The sequence below is a fragment of the Lepidothrix coronata genome, unplaced genomic scaffold (genome assembly GCF_001604755.1).
Source record: "Lepidothrix coronata isolate B3197 unplaced genomic scaffold, Lepidothrix_coronata-1.0 Scaffold211, whole genome shotgun sequence".
Taxonomy (NCBI): Eukaryota; Metazoa; Chordata; class Aves; order Passeriformes; family Pipridae; genus Lepidothrix; species Lepidothrix coronata.
This window is the reverse complement of record NW_016690391.1, coordinates 379481-400711: the sequence shown is the minus strand read 5'-3', so window position 1 is coordinate 400711 and position 21231 is coordinate 379481. Positions and strand designations below refer to the sequence as shown.

Here is a 21231-nt window from a genome sequence, read left to right as displayed (position 1 = left end):
GGGCACAGGGGGGATTTGATGGGCTGAGAGGGCTTTTCCAACCTCTGTGATCCTGAGATTGTCATTCTGGAGAGATAACCTGTTTATTCTTAAATATCTGCTGGTTCTACTTGTATGAGCTGCTCCTGTCAGGGCAGTTTTGTCTTTAAAATATGCACAGTTTGAAGGAGGAGGAGGTTTGGTTTCATCTCCAGAAGGAATTTGGCTGCGCTGGGTCTCGGGAGAAAGAACTGAAATTACTAAACAAAACACAATTAGTAACAAAGTGTATTGCCTCAGTGGGCAAAGCAACTGGGTTGTCAAAGTGACTTTTCACCAGGGGACAAACTGTTACTGAACCTCAATTATTCATGAGCTAAAGTGGTGCATTGATGAATGAAGTGGAAGGGGCCAAATGGACTGAAATATTTCCTGGGGAGTTCATCAGGAATTAGGGAGTGGTTGCTGACAGCTGGGTGTGCTCTGAAAACTGCAAAAATAATGGCCTCAAACCACTGGGCTACATTTTTTAAATCTGGTGTTGCTTTGTGCCCTTGTTTCTGTGCCTGACCTGCTCAAGGCCAGGCTGGGTGGGGTTTGGAGCAACCTGGGCTAGTGGAAGGTGTCCCTGCCCATGGCAGGGGGTGGAATGAGATGCTTTCTGTGCACGTGTAGGATTTGCTTCCCTGGGGAAAAAGGGACTTCTTGGTGATGATGTCAGTGCTGGTGACACTGAGGTTCTTTCTGTCCTTCCTGGGTGCTGTCTCATGGTCAGGGGAAATGGTTCTTCCTTTTTAGGAAGAATTTCTTGCTGGAAAGGGTGGTCAGGCCTTGGCAGGGGCTGCCCAGGGAGGTTTGGAGTGCCCAGCCCTGGAGGTGTCCCAGGAAGGCCTGGCCGTGGCACTCAGTGCTCTGGGCTGGGGGACAAGGTGGGCATCAGGCACAGGGTGCACTCCATGATCCTGGAGGGATTTTCCAGCCTCAGTGATCCTGTGACATTCCCAAGTGTGGGTTTGTGCCTCTGGCAAAACCACAGCCGGGACTTTCTTTCCAAGTCCATATTGCTGAGGTTCTGATGCTGCAGTAAACCCAACATTCCCGGTCTGCCTCCTGTGTGGTTGGGGTTTTCCAGGATTTCAGCAGTTGCCAAATGCCTGGATGTGTGTCCCTGTGGTGGGTTGGGGTTTTTCCAGTGTCCGTGGGTTTGTTTTGACAAGGAGGGATTTCAGGCAAAAAAAAAAAACCCACCATGTTTCTTGTGTATTTTAATCGTGAAGTTTATAAAAGAGAAGAGCAAATACCACCAGGGAATAAACACAGGGATCTTGGGATCCACTGAAATGGCAGAGGAAGAACTCCAAAGATCCTTTGAAATGTGAGGTTTCCATTAACAGCTGACATGAATTTTTGTTTTGCAAGTCTCTGTTGGGGCTCAGCGGAGCAGGTTTTGTAAAACTGGAGTTTGAAAGCACAGATGGCTGGGGAAGAACGTGCTGTCTGTTCTCACTTGTGCTCTGGCTCCTGTGGAGAAATGCAGGGATTAAGTTGCAGTTGGAAGTGTGTCATGTGCTCCTGTGACCTCGGGATCGGGGTGACACTTCTTGGCAGTTTATGTTGATCTGAAAACTAGGGCTGCTCTCCCCCTCCTCCTGCTCTGGAACCTGCTCTGGAATTTGCTTTTAGCATTATTCCTTTTCCCTGGTAAATGAACTTGGAGGTTTGAAGCGGTCTTGCTTTTATTTAGACTTTATTTATTTTTACTTGTTTTATTTAGACTTTGTTAGCTACAGAGAAGTGGTTGTCGGTGAGTAGTTCTGTAAAAATTATGAATTACGGATCTGTACACAGCACTTTAAAATAATCTTTCTGATTTTATATCTGTAATAACGTGGATTATATTCTGGTTTTATGTAACTCGGTGGTACAAGGACTGTTTTCAGTGGGGTGTGTTAGTGATGCTGCTTTTCCTGCCATCAACAGGCAGTGGGGCTTAAGCAAATCCTTGTGTTTGTGTTAAAGGCCTTGTCAAAGTGTAACTGCACTTTCCTCAGAGATAATGCAAACACAGCCACTGGTTGCAGCAGTTACAATTGCTCCAAACACTCCATGGACAAGTCCTTAACTTCCATGGATATTTAGTTCTGGTTTTCCTAGTCTTTAGGTCTAGGGGAATATGTGTAAATCTGAGCTTTCCTGAGTTACTTGGGGGTGCTTTAGTCACTGAAATCTGTAAGATACATCCCATAAATGGGTACTTAATTTGTATCTTCTCATCCAGTTCTAGTCGTGGCTGTGCCTTTGGTTGCTCCTGATCATAAATGAGGGTAAAATGTATGAGATCAAAGTGCTGAAGGAGGGTCTGAGAGGTGGGTTTGGTCACGGTGGGCAAAGGGAGCCGTGACAGGGACAGTAAATCATGGAGGGTGTTGGGTGCTGCTCGTTGTTCAGATCAAGTTTTAATAATCCTGACTTAAGAAATGAGTTTTTAACACCTGGGAGAGTGTGGTGCTGAGGCTTTGGTGTTTTCTGTAACCCCTGGCATCACTATAGAGCAATAGTTATTTTTAAAAAGATAAAGAGACTTGGATAGGATGACAACGTAACCCATTCTCAGAGGATGGTGTGAGACTGTGCTGAATGTCACCTCCAGGAGCTGTATGAACAGTCCCTTGAAAAGATATTAATACACCAATATCCAAAAAAGTAAATTAAATTACAGCCTTTTGTAGTGTTGCACAAAACAGCTTCATTTAGGGTTCCTTTATTTAACCTGCTTTCTGGCTCGGTGTGGTTGGGGAGCACAAACTGATGCCCTTGTTTGTGGTTTCTTTCAGCTTTGCCCCAAGTTCTTGCACACCAACTCCACCAGTCACACCTGGCCCTTCAGTGCAGTTGCAGAGCTCATAGGTATGTGGACCAAGAGCTTGAAATATTTTATTTTTCTTGTCATAAAACCTTTTTCCTTCAGGTAGGGAGGGGAAGAAGTCGATCCTGTCACCACTCAGAATCTTGCACCTTATTTTTTTGGCACACTCAGGTTACCTTTTTTCTTTCCTGTGTTGGTGATCTAATTGCCTTTGATTTTGAGTAGCAGTTACCTGGATACCTTCAGTGTTCCTCTTTTCCACAGGTAGGGAATGAGCAGCAGACTTATTTAACTGGTTCCTCAAAATAAAGGTGTGGCTTGGGAGGAGTTGCCAAGTTTATTGAGTAGTTTGCTGCTGCCAAGGGGAGCAACTCCTCTGGTCACACATTCCTTCCCTTCCCTTTTCGAGAAAATTAACCTAACAAAAGAAAATGGGAGTTTTTTTACCCAGATAAGGCCAGAGCTGCCACAGAGGAGGAAACCAGAACCACGTGGCCTTGGAAAGGAGTGGCTGTTTTGGGGGTAACAATATGTTAAGTCATTTCAGTTTTTTTAACACCCCAAATGCTTCCAAACTGACAGTTGTACCTGAAATGTCCCCTTTTGTTGAGGCTGAAATATATTCTATGAAGTTTTTCACTGTGGATACAATTGGTACTTAATGTTTGTGGGAAGGACCCTCCCAAGCTGTGATTCCTTTTTATGGGCTTGAGCTGTTTGTTTATTTATTTATTTATTTATTAACCCTCAGCTGAACCTGCAAAACAGGCAGTGAGGCAGCTGTGCCACCACATCCCACCCCTCCTTCTGCCTGTGCTCTCCCCCCTCAGGAATTCCAGGATGAGGGGAAGGGAAATGCCAGGAAGTGGTGTCAGGGCAGGTGAGATTTGGAGCTGCTTTGCTGCCAGGGAAGGTTTGTGCAGCCCCGGTTCCTGGCTCGCTCCTGGCAGCTCTTTCCCATCCTGTCAATAGAAAATTGAGTCTGAAGCACTTTGTAATTCCCTCTGGGAGAGCCACCCCATGGCTGGGAGAAAGTAAATGTTGCACCAGCTGCTCTGGAGGCAGCAAATGGAAGTAGAAACTTGCCTTGGTTTCGTTTTCGATTCTCACGGCTGAGCCTCCACCTACATTTTTTTGCTTCTGTGTTCCTGTGTATAATAATAATAACTTGTAACAATATATAATAAATATTATATAATAAAAATACATTTTATAATTGCATAATTTATAACCATCTGTAATCTCTGTGGAATTGTGTGTTGGGTTTTGGGTGGGGTTCACCAGGTTTGGATGCAGCTGCTTCACTGTAACATTTTGATTTAAGTAAATCTAGAACACTGACAGCTGAAGCACTTCAAAATGTGTTCACACTCAGACTGTTTAATTTTTACCTCTAGTACCCCAGCCTTTTTTCCCTCCTTTTCCTGCAGATAATGCCTATGACCCTGATGTAAATGCAAAGCAGATCTGGATTGACAAGACAGTCATCAACGACAACATCTGCCTGACATTCACTGACAATGGGAACGGGATGAACTCGGACAAGCTGCACAAAATGCTAAGGTGGAGAACCCCTTTCTGTAGGAATCCCAGCTCCTAGTTCTGTTAGTGATCAGCTTATTCCTTTTTCTCAGATGTAACTCACTCCTTTGGGTCAGAAACTCAACATTTCTGAGGGGCAGTGATTATCCAAGTGAGACTCCAGAGCCTACAAATGCTGCAGAAACTTCCACACAACTTTGTCACAGAACTTTGATCTCCTAATTTCCTTTGATCCTTTCTCTCAGCCTTCCCCTTTAACTTCCCACACACTGTGCAACCTCTCTGTAGGGCCCATTAGTGGAGATAAAGAGAATTATTAATACTATTATTATCTTTACTTTTGTTTAGCAAACAAGAAAAAAGGGAGATTCAGCTCAAGCCCCTTTGGAATATTAATGACAGAAGGTCTTGTGGATAATTTAATGAATGATAATGTGACTTGTCTATTTATCTTTAAATATTCTGTAGGGTTTGGACTGATCTTTTATTTCTACAGTTAATAAAGAGGTTTCTGTCCAACTTCTCCTTTAGGGAGAAATATAAATCCTTTACAAGATTGCTCTGCCTGCAGATTTCAACTTGAGCAAGCTTGGATTCAAACAGTTATTTTTGGGTTAGGTGCCATCATTAACAGCCTGCTAAATTCCATGTTCCATGTGCAGTTTCCTGGTTTATTTTAAGTGTAGTTACGGATGAGAAACTTGAGGATCAAACATTTTCTAGCAAGTAGAGGGAGGGGGAAAAAAGAGGTTTAGGGGCTTTTCTTAGTGTTTATCGTGAAGTTAATGATTAGAATCCCATGAGAATGCTTACACCTAATTCCAGGCAGATGATATTTCTGTTCCATGCTTAAAAGATGGAAGCAGATTTTCCTGTGGTGGTTTTAGGGGTGACTTCCAGGATTTTCTTCCCTGTCCATTGTTTAATTGTACAGGAATCCCTGATCCCTAAAACGAGTCCCTGATCCCTAAAACCAGAGATGAACTCGTTGTGTTAAGCCTAATTCGTTGTGCTGGTTTAAAGGTAAACCAGCAGGGGAAGTGAACTCAACTCAAAAGAGAGATTATAACTCAGAATAATGATTTAATAAAATAATACAATAAATACAGATTATACAGGCAAACAGCTGGTTTTAACCCACAAAACCCAAATGTATAACCCAGCACCCTGGGGCATGAACAGAGTGGTGTTCCTTGGGCCCCCTGAGTCCAAAGGAAAAGGAGAGGGGAAAACCTGTTGGTGAGAGTGCTGGTGCAGTCTGGGCAAGAGTGGTGGTTGCAGTCTGGTTGAGAGTGGTGGTTGCAGTCTGGTTGAGAGTGGTGGTCTGCAGTCTTCCTCTGGATTCTACAAGTGGTTAAAAAAGTCCCAAGACCCCAAGATTATATATCCTCCAGTTCAGGCAGGAATGCCCAGTCCTTCCCTCAGGGCGGGGAGTTCCACCCTGGGTGTGAGGACAGGAGCACCCTCCTATCTCAAGGCCTCTTAACACCCAGTTTACAGCCTGAGGGGTCAGGGGTGCTCTGGGCAGAGGGTGTAAATGGTTCATTGATAACAGTTTCTGGGCAATGGCATGGAAGGCTGTAGAATACACAGTTTTGGGTTACACCCACACAGTGATGAACTGGTCCCAGCTGTTCTAACCGGGACATTCGTCAAGTCCTGCAGGTTGGGGGTGTCAAGTTCCACAGGGATTTTTCCCACTCTTCCCACGTTTTCCTGCGTTTGCAGCTTCGGCTTCAGCGAGAAGTCGGTGATGAACGGGCGGGTGCCGGTGGGGCTGTACGGGAACGGCTTCAAGTCGGGCTCCATGAGGCTGGGCAAGGACGCCATCGTCTTCACCAAGAACGGCGACACCATGAGCGTGGGGCTCCTGTCCCAGACCTTCCTGGAGGTCACCAAGGCAGAGCACGTCATGGTGCCCATCGTCACCTTCACCAGCCAGCATATCCTTCCAGCAGGTTCTGGGGGTGGGGATGATATCCCTGCAGGAGGTCTAGCTTTGTGGACTGGGAGATGTGATTCCTGAGATGTGGAATGAAAGAGGTTGTGGCGTAATGGTCCCAGTTATAACCTAAGAATCTTTAAAGTCTTATAGTTTATCCTGACTGCTTAAACTTTGTCACTTCGAAACCCTTTCCTGAACACTGCTAAAAAAAAAAGCGGAAAGTAAGAATTAAAAAGTCAGCAACTTGTGTAGTTGTAGTTTGAATTAGTTTTGGAAGCCATTACACTCTAGAGAGCTAAATCAAGAGAAAATGGTTTAAGTGAAAGTAGTCTGAGTCTAATCTTTAACCAGAGTGGATGATGAATCCTGCCACGACGAGATATGGAAATGCACTCTAGAAAGCTGAATTAATCAAAGATTGTTGAAGCAGAAGTTTAACTAAGATTGATGTTGATGTCTTGTAACTATTTCAAAGACTGTTTAAAAGAAGTCTCAGTTACCTTTAACTGAAGATTAATGTCGGTGCCTTGTAACAATGAAATGATTGACTGTCCAGGAGGGGCTTGAGGAGTTAAAGTGTATAAAGGGTCAGGAAATCCTTGTTCATGGAGGAGCTGTCCCCAGCACTGCCCCAAAAGAATTGCTGGCTCAACAGTATCGTGCTGTTGAGTTTGATCTCCTGGAATCAGGAATGAGAACCTGGGAAGCGAGTGCGGAAGTTTCCCGATGTTCCGAAAGCTGGAATTCGTTCCAAGTCACTGTCCTTGACTCAGTGCCCACGACAGATCAGCGACCCAGCAGAATCCAAGAACAGCCTGAAGGCCATCTTGACACATTCCTTGTTTTCCACTGAGGAGAAACTGCTGGCAGAGCTCGATGCCATCATGGGGAAAAAGGGAACCAGGATTATCATTTGGAATCTCAGAAAGTAAGATGAAGCCCGGTCTCTTGTATCTCTCATTTACTTTGCATTTTCTTTCAGTGGGTGCAAACAGAGGGGTTTGGTTTTTAGTGGAATAACTGGATATTAAATTAAATAACTGGATATTTGGGGTTGATTTTTGGTGGAGTAAGGCCGAGGGCACTAACTGGGAAACTGGACTCCAGCTGGCATGAAGGGCCATGGTACTGTTGCTTTTGCCAGAAGGAAAGTTGAAATAGATAAATTACAAATCTGTTCCCTCAGACCTCTGAAATTATGAATGCAGAAATCCAGACACAAAATACTTGACTGTACAGGCAAATAACAGTGGATTTTAAAACTTAGAGCCAGCAGTGTCCTTCTGCAGGGATCTGGACCTTTCTAAACTTCTTGATTGTTTTATCATAAAATAAACCAGCAATCCGAGCAAGTAAATAGTTGTGTGTATTTATCTTACTTATCCACTTGCCTCTGGGGGATTGTTTCCAGCATTTTCTGGCCTTGACTTGTATGTTGATGCTTTTATATATTTTTAAACAGCTGTAGCAGTGGCAGTTCCCTGTTTAGAGTTAAGTTATAATTCATTGTCACTTCACTTGTATTCCTTGGATATCAGAAAGGAACAGGTGAACTTTGTGACTTTTAGTAAATCTGTGAGGAAAACCACTATGGATCAGAGGAATTCCCCTTTTTTCTTTGCACCTTTGGGATACCCACCACCACATCTTACCTCGTATTAGCTTTCCCCCTCCCCTATAATTAGTGTGTCTTTCAAATCTTATTTCTTAGAGATAAAAATGAAAAACCAGAGTTTGACTTTGACAAGGACAAATATGACATCAGAATCCCAGAAGACTTGGATGAAACGGGCAAAAGAGGATATAAAAAACAAGAGAGACTGGACCAGATTGTTCCAGAAAGCGACTACTCCCTGCGAGTGCGTATGAGATTGGTTAAAAGTGGCTTTATTTTTGGAAACCGGAGGGTTTATGCTTTTGATTTTAATGTCCTGTGTGTTTTGTAGGCTTACTGCAGTATTTTGTACCTGAAGCCAACCATGCAGATCATCCTGAGAGGACAGAAAGTGAAAACACAGCTGGTTTCCAAAAGCTTGGCCTTCATTGAGCGCGACATATACAGGCCCAAATTTCTGAATGTATCCTTTGCTTAATATTTCCACTGTGGTATTTTTGTTTGTTTTTTATTTTTTTTGGTAAAGACATACTGAGGGAATTAACCTAAAGTTCCAGGACCCAGAATGAGCACTCAGAGTAACTCTATTTGTTATGTTACATGAGATTAAACAGATTTTTTTTTTTCCTTAATATCTGGTCAAAGGCCAAAACGGTAAGAATTACTTTTGGATTTAACTGCAGAAACAAAGATCATTATGGAATAATGATGTACCACAAAAACAGGCTCATCAAAGCTTATGAAAGAGTTGGCTGCCAGCTGAAGGTAAGAAATCAAGGCTCCAAAATGTTTTAACATCTTGAGGAATAATTGTCACTCCAATGCTCATCTTAACAAAGGGTACAGATGGAAACGAGGATATCGATGTGTCCTTCATAAAACCACCTTTTTTAGTGTGTGCAGCTGTTAAAAATGGTATTAAATTGTATGCACTTGATTTAATGTTTGGGTTTGATACACAAAATATTGGTCTGAGCTTATCTCAGGACAAAAAGAGGGGCAGTACAGAGGATTTTTTTATTTGAGGGTTTATATCAAGATTTTCTCTTTGGAGAGGAGTCATAAGCCAGAAAATTCTTTTTTTATCTATTGTATCTCTAGTTAATAATTACCTCTGACAAACTCCTGCAGTACTGGCCTGGAATGTGGGGGGGTTTTCCTGACAGACCTTGATTTCTTGCAGGCAAACAACATGGGGGTCGGTGTCGTGGGGATCATTGAGTGCAACTTCCTCAAACCAACCCATAACAAACAAGACTTCGACTACACAAATGAATACAGGTATTTTTGTCTGGGTTTCCCGTCCAACAGTGCTGTTCACTGTGAAACAGTTGATGATAAAAGCTGCTTCTTCTCTAAATAGGAAGAATGAAAGCTCGTGGGTACTGAGCAAACCTGGTTTACATTCAACCAGCTCCTTTTATCCCTTTTTCTTGTGGACCTCCTCCTTCCTCCCTGCTCCTCCTTCCCCCTGCACGTGTTCTCAGCAGCTGGCAGAGTTCCCCTGACCCTTTCCAAACATCCCAGACCCTCAGGTTTGCATCCTTAGCAGTGGCAAAATCCTGGCTTTCCAGCAGTTTCTTGATAATTAGTCAATCAGTGTGACTGAGCAGGTTTGGTTCTGCTTATTGTTAACACTAATTGGTCGAGTTTGATGACCCTCGGGGTTTATCTCCTTCCTTTTTCTCATTTCCCAACTTTTCCCACTCCACATATCCCTAGCAGTTCATGGGACTGACCAGGCTGGTTCCTGTCACTTCCTGCCCCAGCAGTCAGGTTTGTCTCTCTGCTCCTTTTGGGGCTGCTTTGACCACGTGCCCGTAGAGGAGGAGACACTCTCTTCCCATGTGCCCTAACACTTGCTTTTCATGTGGATTTAGAAATTTAGGATACTGACTTGCTGACTAAAGCTGGAGATAATCCTTCAGCACACATGGATTTGGGTTCTTTCCCCGTGGGTGTTGCTCTGGGAGAGGACAGGTTCAGTCTGCCAGCAGAGCCCAGAAGTTACGATGGAGTCTTCCCAAACTTCTCCCCATCCTAAACTCCCTTGATTCTCTCCGTACATGGAGCTGGAGCTGCAGTGACTCCAGCCCTACATCCCTTTGTCACTGACTGTGGACAGTTCTCTCACTTTACTCTTCCATATATAGTCAATAAAATATGTGTGTTGTGTTGTGTGAGGAATTGATGCCAAAAATGGCACAGAATAACTGCTCAGAGACGAATTTTTGTCTTTTAAGCAGCAAAGGTATTTATTTCTTGCAATGCTGGGGGGCTACCCAGTTAGCACCAGACAAACCAGCTCCCAGGTTCTCAGTGAAAAGCCAGGTAATTTATAGTTTTCATGAGAGGTTACAACATCTTCATATACATATTAATTTGATTTTTACATCTAATTATCATATTCATAATAGGCAGAGTTGAGGTGGAGTCTTCCAGAATCGTCTTCTGGCAAGATTTTTGGGTGGTCGTTTCTTCTCTTCTTCCTCGCTTGAACTTTTCAACTTTCTTTGTTCACCGACCTAGTTTCTGGAGCTTGCAAAACTGCCCTGACTCACGCCCTTCTTATCTCCTTCAGATGCCCACCTTATCTTTATTTATGACATTTCTACTATCTCTTACTTCAGTACAGTCAGCAGAACAGAACAAGCCCTCTCTGTTGTATTTCACATAAGCAGAGCTTCTCCCAGAGCCTGGTACCAACCCTGTCCTAGTTAATCCTTTAAAACCTTGCTCTGTTTCACTCCCCATCCTTAACTCACTTGATGCTCTCTGTACACTGAGCTGGAGCTGCAGCTACTCCAGCCCTGCATCCCTTTGTCACTGACTGTGGACAGTTCTCTCACTTTGCTCTTCAAGATACACTCTCCACATTTTATTGACTGTGTTATGTTGTGTGAGGAATCATCATGGAATGTGTTCCCCGTGTACCGACCACATTCCATGCAGGAAGCAGCAACTGCATTTCCCCCTGTAACTTCAGTTACTGTTCCACCTTCTGTTTCCATGGGAATGTAACTTCCCACTTTTCTCTGGTTTCCCCCCCCAGCCATCTTCCCCCACACTTGTCATGTGGGCACAGGGATACCACACTTGCAAGGGCTTCTCCAAAGGTTTTTCTGCCAGGAGTGCTCCAGGCTTTCAAAGGAGAGCTTTTCAGCCCAAAACAGAAGCATGGACCTGATGCTGTCATTTCATGGTGGCTGTGGGGTGTCTTGCACCTCTTGCCTCCCCACAAGAGGGATGGGATCCCATCCCTGCATGGCTGCTCCTTTCTGCCTTTGTGCTGCTTCCTTTGCCCGGCCCAGAAATCCATGGCTTGGCTTCAGAGCTGATCTGGATCCCAGCCCTCTGGGCCAGCCTAGTTCTCTGCACACACTCTGGTGTCAGTGCAGCCCTGGGGGGTGCAGGCGTTGGAAGAAGCCGGGCAGGGAGGGACTGACTCAGTTCCTCAGCCCTTTGTTCCTGGGAGGTGAATTCCACCCCCTGACGAGGGGCAGCCTTGACCTGCCCCTCACCCGTGGGGCTGGTTGTTCTCCCTCCCCTGTCCCTGCTGGCTGTGCCAGCTCTGGTGCTCACTGAGCTGCACCAGGAGCCCTGAGCAGGAACAAAATCCTGCCCCAAATGCCTCTGGCTGAGACTGGGCTGTTCCTTTGAGCAGCGGGGACACTTGAGCCTGCCCTGCCCTGAGCCCGGCTTTGCAATCTCCCTGGAGCAGAGTTGTTCCTGCAGTTCAGGGAGGGACAGAAACAGCCAAACCCAGGGCGAGGGGCTGCCTTGGGTGATGGTTTTGGGCTCTTTTTTCTTCCCTGATAGGGGCCAAACTGGTGAGGAACCTTCAGGGTGTGCCCTGTCCAGGATCAGCATTTCGGAATCGAACACTCTCGATTTCAGTCTTTGTTCTCCAACATGCATTTCCAGTAATTTTTTTGCTGACAAACATGATTTCACACAGTTTCTAATTTCTCCAGCTTTCTAAAAGCAAAAAGCTTTTGTAAAGCTTTCTAAGAGAAAAAAGCAAAAAAAAAAAATGGAAAATCCAAGAAAAAGCCTTTTGAGTGGTTTTTGCGCTGTGGTGCGAGTAGAAATATTGGAGTGTTCCTCCATTCTTCTGTCACTGGAGTTTCTAAAGGTTCTTTCTGTGCTGGAATTGGCTTATTTAAGGTGATCTTTTAAAATCTTGTCCTTTTAGACTCACAATAGCAGCACTGGGAGAGAAGCTCAACGATTACTGGAATGAAATGAAGAGGAAGAAGAACGAGGAATATCCCTTGGCTCCGCCAGTTGAGGAGATCCAGTGAGTACCAACCACCGCAACAGCCAAGAGCTTTACACACTGGTAGTGTTGTTGTTTTACACTCACTGAGGGTGAGCCTTGCCTTCTTCCCTCCCAGAAAGCAGCCAGACCAGACGTGGGTGCAGTGCGACGCGTGCCTGAAGTGGCGGAAGCTCCCGGACGGAATCGAGCACTTGCCGGAGAAGTGGTACTGCTCCCTGAACCCTGACCCGCAGTTCCGGTAAGGCCACATTCCAGGGAATGCCTACACCCTGCTCTTGGTTTATCACCTGATGTTAAGCTCTTCGTGTTGTGGTTTGTTTTTTTTTTTCTCCTCCCCTTCCTTAACTCAGGAATTGTAACGTGCCCGAGGAGCCGGAAGACGACGATTTGATACATCCGACCTACGAGAAAACATACAAGAAAAAGTGAGTTCTGGAGACTTTCTTCCAAGGTCTCAACACTATAAACTGCTCAGGAGAGCGGTGCAGCAACTGGGGCTCAAGTCCAGCTCTGAGGAATTCCGTAGGAAATGCTAATTCCATAGGAATTAGCAGTGTGGGAGTAATTTGGGATGTTACAGAAGCAAACTCTGAGGGCTGGTTGGAGGCCTTGTCTGTGTAGCTGATACTTTCAAGGTCCACGTTGAAGCAGCTGAGTAGCTCAGTTTCTTTGTTTAAGAGGATTCTTGGCTAAGGTGTGTGGGGAAAAAATCCTGATTTGAGTAATTTTAATGCTGGCTTATATCTTAGAATTGGGAGTTTGGGGGGGGAGGTTTCCATTTTTTTAAATAAATCTTTATCTGAGAGGGAACTTGTTTGAAGTTAAGCCAACTTCAGGCTATAAGAACTAGGTTCATGCAGAAGAATTTAATTCAGTAAACATTACTCTAATTAGAGCTGTACTGTATCTAGCTGAGATAATTAGTATTGTGTTTGCTTTTAAATGTGGGGGTTGGTTTGGGATTATCATGAGCAAAGTGTTTGAAGTCTAAGCTCTTAAATTATTTTTTTTTTCCTTGTTGCTGTGCAGAGACAGAGAAAAACTGAGGAAGAGACTGGAGTACAGCCACCAGGTAACTCCTGAAGCTGCCTGGAAACTGCCCTGGGGAGAAGTGTCTGGTTTAACATCCTGTTCTGCTGTACAGGATTTACTCACCATGAGTAAACCCCAAATGCCCCATCTTTGCTGTCCCACGAAGGAAAATCCAGCACTGGAAAGAGGAAGGAGTTTGAGAGGGACAAAGGCCTCTCACCAAGTAGGGTAGAAATGATGTCAGTCACTCATAGCTGGATTTATGAAATGGCACCTCGTTATTGAAGGGGATTTTGTGGAGAGGGATGTGTTGGGGATATGAAAGCAAAGATGCCCTTAAAAGTGGGGCAGGGGGTGGACAGGGGTGTAGCAGCTACACCTGTGCAAGGAGGAACTCAAATTCAGCTTAAATGCAGATGCAAATCAGTGTGGTTGAGTGATGAGGATGTGTAGATTGCAACCCAGAATTAAATTTTCATAAATGTGATTTAGCTCAGGTTGCGTTCAGAGTGAAGTGCTGACCTAAGATCACTTCATTTCTGGAGAAGAGATGTCACATGGGCTGTTTTAACTTCATTGTGTTAGTTTTTCTGCCATGACATCTCCCCAAACACACAAGTAATTTCTAGAAGTAAAGTATTGTTCATTTTGGACAAACTGAGTTAATTATGAGCAGCTTCTTTAGCAGGGATGTCTGTCCTGTGGTTTGTGGATGATGGGCAGACTTCAGGCAGAGCTACAGCTTGGGAAAAGCTCTTGCCTGGGATTCTGCACAGGACTCTGAACTGGGAAAACTGGGATTTGCAATGTGGAGTCTAGTTAGGCTTCCTTACTGCAAAATCCTGTGCCTGGGTTCAAGGAGATCCTTGTAATACATAAATGTCAGTCAGAATTTTAGGTGTTGGTGTATAATTAGGAGAACTTAAGTCTTTTCTGAAGAACCTACTAATATCTGTTTATTTTCATTCTTAACTTATGTTATCTTATAGATCAATAATGAAATATTTTTAAAAACATCTGTTTCTTCAAGTAAAGACTTCAAAACATTCACAGCTGTGAGTGGAAAGGAAGCTGTTCCAAGGTTGCTTTTACCAAAATCATCAGATGCTCCCATCAGAAGATCTCTGCCTATTTTAATCAAATCAGTCACTTCCCTCCATCCAGACGCTGACAGCAGGTTAGTGCACCTGGACAAAGTAGATTCCTCTTTCTTTCTAAAACTAATAACACTCCACAGGGTGTTTTCCTTAAGCTCTGCTGCTTAAGGAATGGGGGCGTGGGGATGTTCCTGGAAGTTCTGAGTCTTCTGTTTCACACCGGTGTGTGAAGGTGGTGACTCAGTGTGGGGGTGTCGGGCACTTGTTTTTACAGGGAAGGGATTCACTCTGGCTTTGCACATCTTAAAATCCCCTGCAGGGGGACGTCCCTTTGTAGTTATGGAGTTTTTAACCGTGCTCAGAGAAACACCGAACGTGGTTTGAAACAAATATTTGTGCGGTTCAGTGATCAGTTCAACGTTTCCCTTCTCAGCCTCAAGCGGAGGGCGCAGAGTTGTTCGACACCCGTGTCCTCGAAGACGCCCCGACTGAGTGACAGACCAGCCAACCACCACGATGAGGGTGGTGGTGATGATGATGATGATGATGAAGATGTCATCATTTTAGAGGAGAGCAGCACTCCAAAGCCTTCGGCGGATCCTGATGTTCCCGCGGTCAAAACCGAGTGCGTCAATTTGGATCAAGAGGAGAAGCAGAGGGAGACCCGCGAGGTCGGAGAGCTTTGCACGGCGACCACTTCAGAGCCCAGGAGCGAACAGCTGAGCTCAGCCACACAGACAGAGCTGCCAGGCCTGGTGGTTAAAAAGGAAGAGGTGGAAGATGAAATCCCAGTTGAAATTCCCGGGGCAGGGGTGGAAACCGAGCGGCACAAGGTGAATGGTGTTCCCGAGACACCTGCAGAGACTGAAAATGAACTGAGAAATCAGCTGCAGTTGTTGCACAGAGAGAAGGAAATGTACCAAAACAAATGCCAGGCATTGACCAAACAGGTAGAAACACTGGAGGAGAGGCTTTTGGAAATGAATAATAAGTATGTAAAGAAGGAAATGTGCCACCAGTCAACAGAGACAGTTCCCTCGGGTGAGGAGGAAAGTGCCAACGGGAGGAGCTTGGCAGAAGTGACTGTTCTCTACGAGCAGGCCTTGGGAGAAATAGCAAAGCTGCAGGAGCAGTGCAATACCCTGCAGAACCTAAAAACTGAGTGCAGCAAATGTGCTGATGGGGAGAGCAAGAGTGAGGTGGAGGAAATGGCCGTGCAGCTGGACAATGTGTTCAGGCAGCTGGACAAGTGCAGCATCGAGAGGGACAGGTACAAAAGTGAGGTATGTGGTTAAAACATTCCCTTATCTCTGGGCTTTACTGCCTGTTTCGTAGCAGCTCTAATACACAACCTGCTGTATGGGCTTTAGAGATTTTTCTTTTCCTTTTTTGTTGCCAGATTGAACTACTAGAAGTGGAAAAAAACCAAATGGCCTGTCAGTGTGAAGAGCTCAAGGCAGAACTCGCCCAGCTGAAAGCTTCAATTCCACAAGCAGTTGCACATGCAAATGGTTCTACCACCAGTAATGTAGAAGAGACTGTAAATTTTTCTGATGGAGAAAGGTATCAGTTTTGTTCTTTCTAGATGATATTTCAAGGAAGATTTTTTTTTTTTGGGCTGTTTTATTGTATCTGAAACGTTTTGATGAAGGTTATGTTTGATAATTGTATAATAAAATGTGATGTTTGGAATTCTTTCCTGCTGCCTCGTGTGACTCCGAACTCAGTAATGGTTTTTTTTATCAAGTGGTTTCTGTAACTTATGGTTTGTGTGTTTGTGTGAGCAGGGTTGGCACAGTAGAAATGCCATAGTGATACTTCTTAAAATATCAAAAATGTTCTGTAATTTCTAGACATGACTTGCAGACCAAGGAGAGAAAAGGGAGGCAGGGAAGAGGGTGATGTTTAGCTTATGCTGTGTATTGTACTTCACTTGTAGAGTCTGTTTTTCTTTATTGAAGCAACAGTACTGGACTGAAAAGAGTCTTTGGGTTTGAAATTTAACTTTCCTGGAAGAACTCCTTGCTGCAGGCCAGTCCTGTGGAATTGGATTGTGTCCAGAGTGTAGCTTTGAACTAAAGCAGGGTTTAAACTTACAAATAGAGAGCTGGCAGCTCTTGGTAAATAGGAACTGCACACACACAGAGGACACAGAGCATGGAAGCAGGGATGAGATGAGGGCCCTGAGCCAGGAGATGATCTAAGGGGTGAAGTGATTGAATTAAGGGACCATTTAAACAAATTCCTCCATAGGACCAGATGAGAGGCATCAGAAGGAGCTGGCCCATGGAAGGAGAGTTGGCCTTGCAGTCTGTCCAAAAGGTTGTGGCAGTTGGCATTCCTGATGCCTGGAAAAAGGCAGTTGTTATGCCCATATTTAGGACAGGCACAGCTCCAGCCTGGTCACTGTAGCCTCATTCCCAGAGAACACTGTGGAACAAATCCACCTGGAAGGCACCTGCAGCCCCATTGTAGTCAAAGGGATTAAGAACAACCAGTTCTTGGAGTGACTGAGGGCAGAGTGTGGATCAAGAGCAAGGCCAGGAATGGTTAATGCCTTCGCACCTCAAGTCCTGTGTCCAGTTCTCAGCCCTCACTTCCAAAAGGATATTGAGGGGCTGGAGCATGTCCAAGGAAGGGAATGGAGCTGGGGAAGGGGCTGGAGCAGCAGGAGCAGCTGAGGGAGCTGAGGAGGCTCAGCCTGGAGAAAAGGAGGCTCAGGGGGGACCTCATTGCTCTCCCCAACTCCCTGACAGGAGGGGGCAGGGAAGGGGGTCGGGCTCTGCTGCCATGTCCCGAGGGAAAGGAGGAGAGGAAATGGCCTCAAACTGCCCCAGGGCAGGTTCAGATTGGAGATCAGAAAAAACTTTCTCCCTGCAGGAGTGGTCAGGCCTTGGAATAAGTGTCCCAAGGAGGTGGTGGAGTCCCTGTGTCTGGGAGTGTTCCAGAGGTGTCTGGATGTGGCCCTGGGGACATGGATTAGGGGTGATTTGGTGATGCTGGGAACGGGGGGACTGGATGACCCTGCAGGTCTCTTCCCGCCTTGATGATTCTGGGATTAATGGTCTGTATGACAGAGCAAAATGAACTCAATAAATTCACACTGCCATCAAATTGGAGAGAATTCAGGAGGGCAGAGCTGCTGCTGAGGGACCTTGAGAAACAGGAAAAACGGGCTGAAAAAAAAACCACCTGAAAATTCAACCCAGGCACCAGCAAAGTCCGTGCCTGTGAACAAGCTGGAGCCCACTCCTAGGGAGGCAGCTTGGGAGGAGATGCCCTGTGGTGCTGGGGCAGTGGGAGTGGAATGTGAGCCAGCAGTGCACTCTTGTGGTGGGAGAAACCAGTGCCTACTGGGCTGTGCTGGCCAGAGTCCAGGCAGCAGGTGGGGAAGGGATTCCTCGCTGTTCCTGGGCTCTGAGACACCAAACGGGGAGTGCTGGGCCCACTTCTGGGCACCCTGCAGTGACACTGGCAGAGAGGAGCAGGGCTGCTGAAGGGCCACCGAGGTGAGAAGGGCCCAAAGCACCTGAGAGAGAAGGGGAAGCTGAGGGAAAGAGCCTCACAAAGAGTGGGATCTCTTGGGAATCCTGTTGCTCTCTCCTGCAGCCTGGTGAGAGCACGTAGGGATGAAGCTTCTCATGAGCACAGGGATGGGATGAGAGGCAACAGCCACAAACTGCAGCCAGGGAATTCCTGTTGAAATATTAGAGAGAAAAAGCTTTCACAGTGAGGGTAGGGAGGGTAGTCAAGGCCTGGAAAAAGGACATGGGGAAACTGTGGAATCTCCACCTCAGGACATTCTCAAGAAGGCCCTGAGCACCCTGCTCTGAGTTAGCCCTGCTCTGAATGTTTGGCAGGGGGAGTAAGAGATTGAGCTGGAGAATTTCCAGAGCCCCCTTTCAATCTCCAAGAAGAGATTTACTCCCAGGAAAAATGATCTGCCAGCAGCATTTCATTTTTATTTTTCCTTCCACCACCTGACTCGTGTTTGATGTTCCAGGAGTTGGAAGTAACTTCCCCACCAGTTGGTTGGGATATGACAGCACTGTGAAAACTGGTTCCTGGAGGTGATAAAGGATCTGAGGGTGCAAGGAAACGTTGGAGAGAAGGGATGGCTCATTTGAAAGGAATTGGATCAGGAATAGGAGAGAGCAGGGACATCCAGGAAAGAAAGGAAAAGAAAAGGCAAAGCACTTTGCCTGGACTGGACCTCTTAACTCCTGTGCAGTTTGAAGTGCATCAGTTTTGTGTTGGTTTGTGGGAGTCACACCCAGAGCCTTTCCAGTCCAGCTCTGTCAGATAAAGAACTAACTCTGTGCTTGAACACAAAACTCCATCTAATCCTCTGGAATTCTTTCTCCCCAGCCTGAAACTCCGCTCTCTGCGAGTGAACGTTGGACAACTTCTGGCCACGATGCTGCCTGACCTGGACCTGCAGCAAGTCAATTATGACATCGATGTCGTGGATGAAATCCTAGGGCAGGTCGTAGAACAAATGCATGAAATCAGTAGCACTTAATATCTTCCTGGTTTAGCAGAGTTTGAGTTGATCTTCCATCATAACCTTCCTGGAGGTTCCAAAATGTATATAATGCCTGTTCCTTTGATCTCCAGTTTTATCTCTAAGTGTATAGACTGGGCACGTTTCGATGTTCCCACAGGTGCAGTGGGTGTTCCCTTCACTCCCTCTTGAAGGAACGTTGTCCATACTGACCAGCCCCGATGTACTGAGTTAAGGGTTTTGCTTTTGAAATGTATTTGTAATTAAATTTGCAAATGTTTATACGATTAGGAATCTTCATACTTTTCTACCGAAGCTTTTTCGTTCACTTTGGCTCTTCCATGAGCATTAATTAATACTTGTGATTATTTCCTCTACTAAAGTGTCAGTAGTGGAATATCTTAGAGATGCAAAAAAGAACTTCCTTGACGTTCTTCCCAGGCAGAGCTGTTGTATCCCACAGGATTGTTCCATTGCTCCCAGCAATGTTGGCTGCTGCTTTCATGGGATAGAAATGTAAGTAGTGGGTGAAAACGTTGCCATCTGGGTGATATTTGTGGTTTAGTACCACAAGAGGAGCGATTCCTTAAGGGTTTTATCCTGAAAACTGGTGATGAACTGGTCGAGTGGGAGCCCTTGGAAAAGGAGGGATGTTTCCTTCTCTGTGGGGTGAACTACGGAGTGAGCCAGAGCTGAAAACATCCAAATGTCACCGGTTTAGACAGCTTGGATTATAGGTGAGGTAAGGGAGTCCCTCTTTGCCACATCTCCCCTTTCAGAGTTCTGTGCTCTAAATGTTCCCATTTTTCCATGGTCCTGGGCAAACCTCCTGGAAGAAAGGGTCCCGAGAGCAGTGGCTGTTCCAGTGGGGACAGCATTCCCAGCCACTTCCAGGGTTTTCTTCCCAAGGCATCGGCAATGACCAAAGGGGTGGCAAAGACAGCAAGTGCACCTCGGACTCTGTGCTGGGATTTGTCCCCCAGATTCTTTAGAGGGTGATCAGACACTGGAATGGGCTGCCCAGGGAAGTGGTGGATTCTCCGTCCCTGGAGGTTTTTAAGATAAGACTGGATGTGGCATCAGTGCCATGGGCTGGGAACCACGGCGGGGTTGGATCAAGGGTTGGACTTGATGATCTGAGAGGTCCCTTCCAACCCAGCTGATCCTGTGATTTATGAAACAGCTATTCAAGAAAAAGGGTTCTTGCTCTGAAATACAAAAACTAAATCAAAAGAAGATGGAAAAAAAAAATCAAGTGTTCAAGATGTGAATTCCTAGGAATTGTCTTTTTTCCTAAAGCCAACATTTCTGGCCTTGGCACTGCTCCTGTCCTGAGTTCCTCAGCTGACGTTCCCTGGAGTTGCAGTTCAGGGGGTTCCTTTCCAGTGTTTCACTTTTAAGATCTCTGTTCAAGTAGGCCAAGAAGGGCAGTGCAGGACTGTTGTACTTTAGGAAGCAGAAAGGTTTGTGAATGGGTGGCTGTACCAGAACTAGGGAGGACTTTTCAAAAGTGTCTATTTTCCATTTCTCGGTGTGTAGTTTTCCATTTCGTTGTCATTATTTATTCTGTTTCACCAGACTCTGGTTGAATTTCTTGTAGACAACTGGCAAGATACAGCACATGTCTATCTTAAAAACGGAAAAATTTACAATGTACATTTACACTTTGGAGAAGGGTGGACTAATGGAAATGGCTTTTATTTACTTGTTAAAATGTATTTTTTGTAAAAAATAAAACTATATAAATCTGAGTTTGCAGGATCAAAACTTGTATGTGATCAAAACGCACTGGTTTTGTGTATAAATAAATACTGTGCAGAAAGGCTGACGTTTTGGGTGAAAGATTTGGAGTTTTGGGTGTTGCAGGAGCACGGGCTCAGCCTGGTGATGAGCAGAGACTGGGCACAGCAGGATGGAAATGGTCTGGGAATGGCCTGGATATGGCAAAAGCAGTGCTGTTCTGACCCAGGGGAGGCGTGGGTTGAGCTGAATGTCAGGAAGTTCCCGGGGTTGATCCATGGATGTGCTCCCATGACTGGGGTAACAACCCCCTTTGTGCCCCCTCTGGAGCTAAAACCCCGTTTGTCCCCCCCTGGGTAACAACCCCCTCTGGAACCCAAACAATGCCAGGCAGGGGTGGGACAGAGGCACCACTGCTGCTCCCCTGAGCCCCGGGACCCCCAAAACCCATTCCCCTGAGCCCTGGGACCTCCAAATCTTCTCCTGTGAGCCCCGGGACCTCCAAAACCCACTCCCCTGTGCCCTGGGACCCCTAAATCTGCTCCCCACACCCTGGGACCCCCAAACCCGCTCCCCTGAGCCCCGGGACCTCCAAACGCACTTCCCTGAGCCCCGGGACCCCCAAACCC

At 45.7% G+C, this 21231-nt stretch overlaps 1 protein-coding gene across 1 annotated transcript; it reads left to right on the top strand.

Annotated features, from left to right (window-relative positions):
- The first annotated feature begins 2581 nt into the window (after positions 1–2581).
- Positions 2582–20691, top strand: MORC3 (MORC family CW-type zinc finger 3). Its single transcript, XM_017833107.1, has 17 exons — positions 2582–2599; positions 2814–2886; positions 4276–4408; positions 6116–6330; positions 7113–7260; positions 8044–8191; positions 8279–8410; positions 8593–8712; positions 9131–9228; positions 12143–12247; positions 12345–12467; positions 12580–12654; positions 13259–13301; positions 14251–14438; positions 14792–15641; positions 15758–15921; positions 18727–20691. The coding sequence occupies exons 1-17, from the start codon at positions 2597–2599 to the stop codon at positions 18878–18880; spliced, it is 2772 nt and encodes a 923-aa protein (XP_017688596.1). The 5' UTR covers positions 2582–2596; the 3' UTR covers positions 18881–20691.
- Positions 20692–21231: the final 540 nt, after the last annotated feature.

Bases quoted from the DNA above. Each gene is read 5' to 3' on its own strand.
- MORC3 (XM_017833107.1), top strand. The intron at 9,229-12,142 runs GTATTTTTGTCT...TTGTCCTTTTAG, and splicing joins GACTACACAAATGAATACAG to ACTCACAATAGCAGCACTGG. The intron at 13,302-14,250 runs GTAACTCCTGAA...GTTATCTTATAG, and splicing joins GACTGGAGTACAGCCACCAG to ATCAATAATGAAATATTTTT.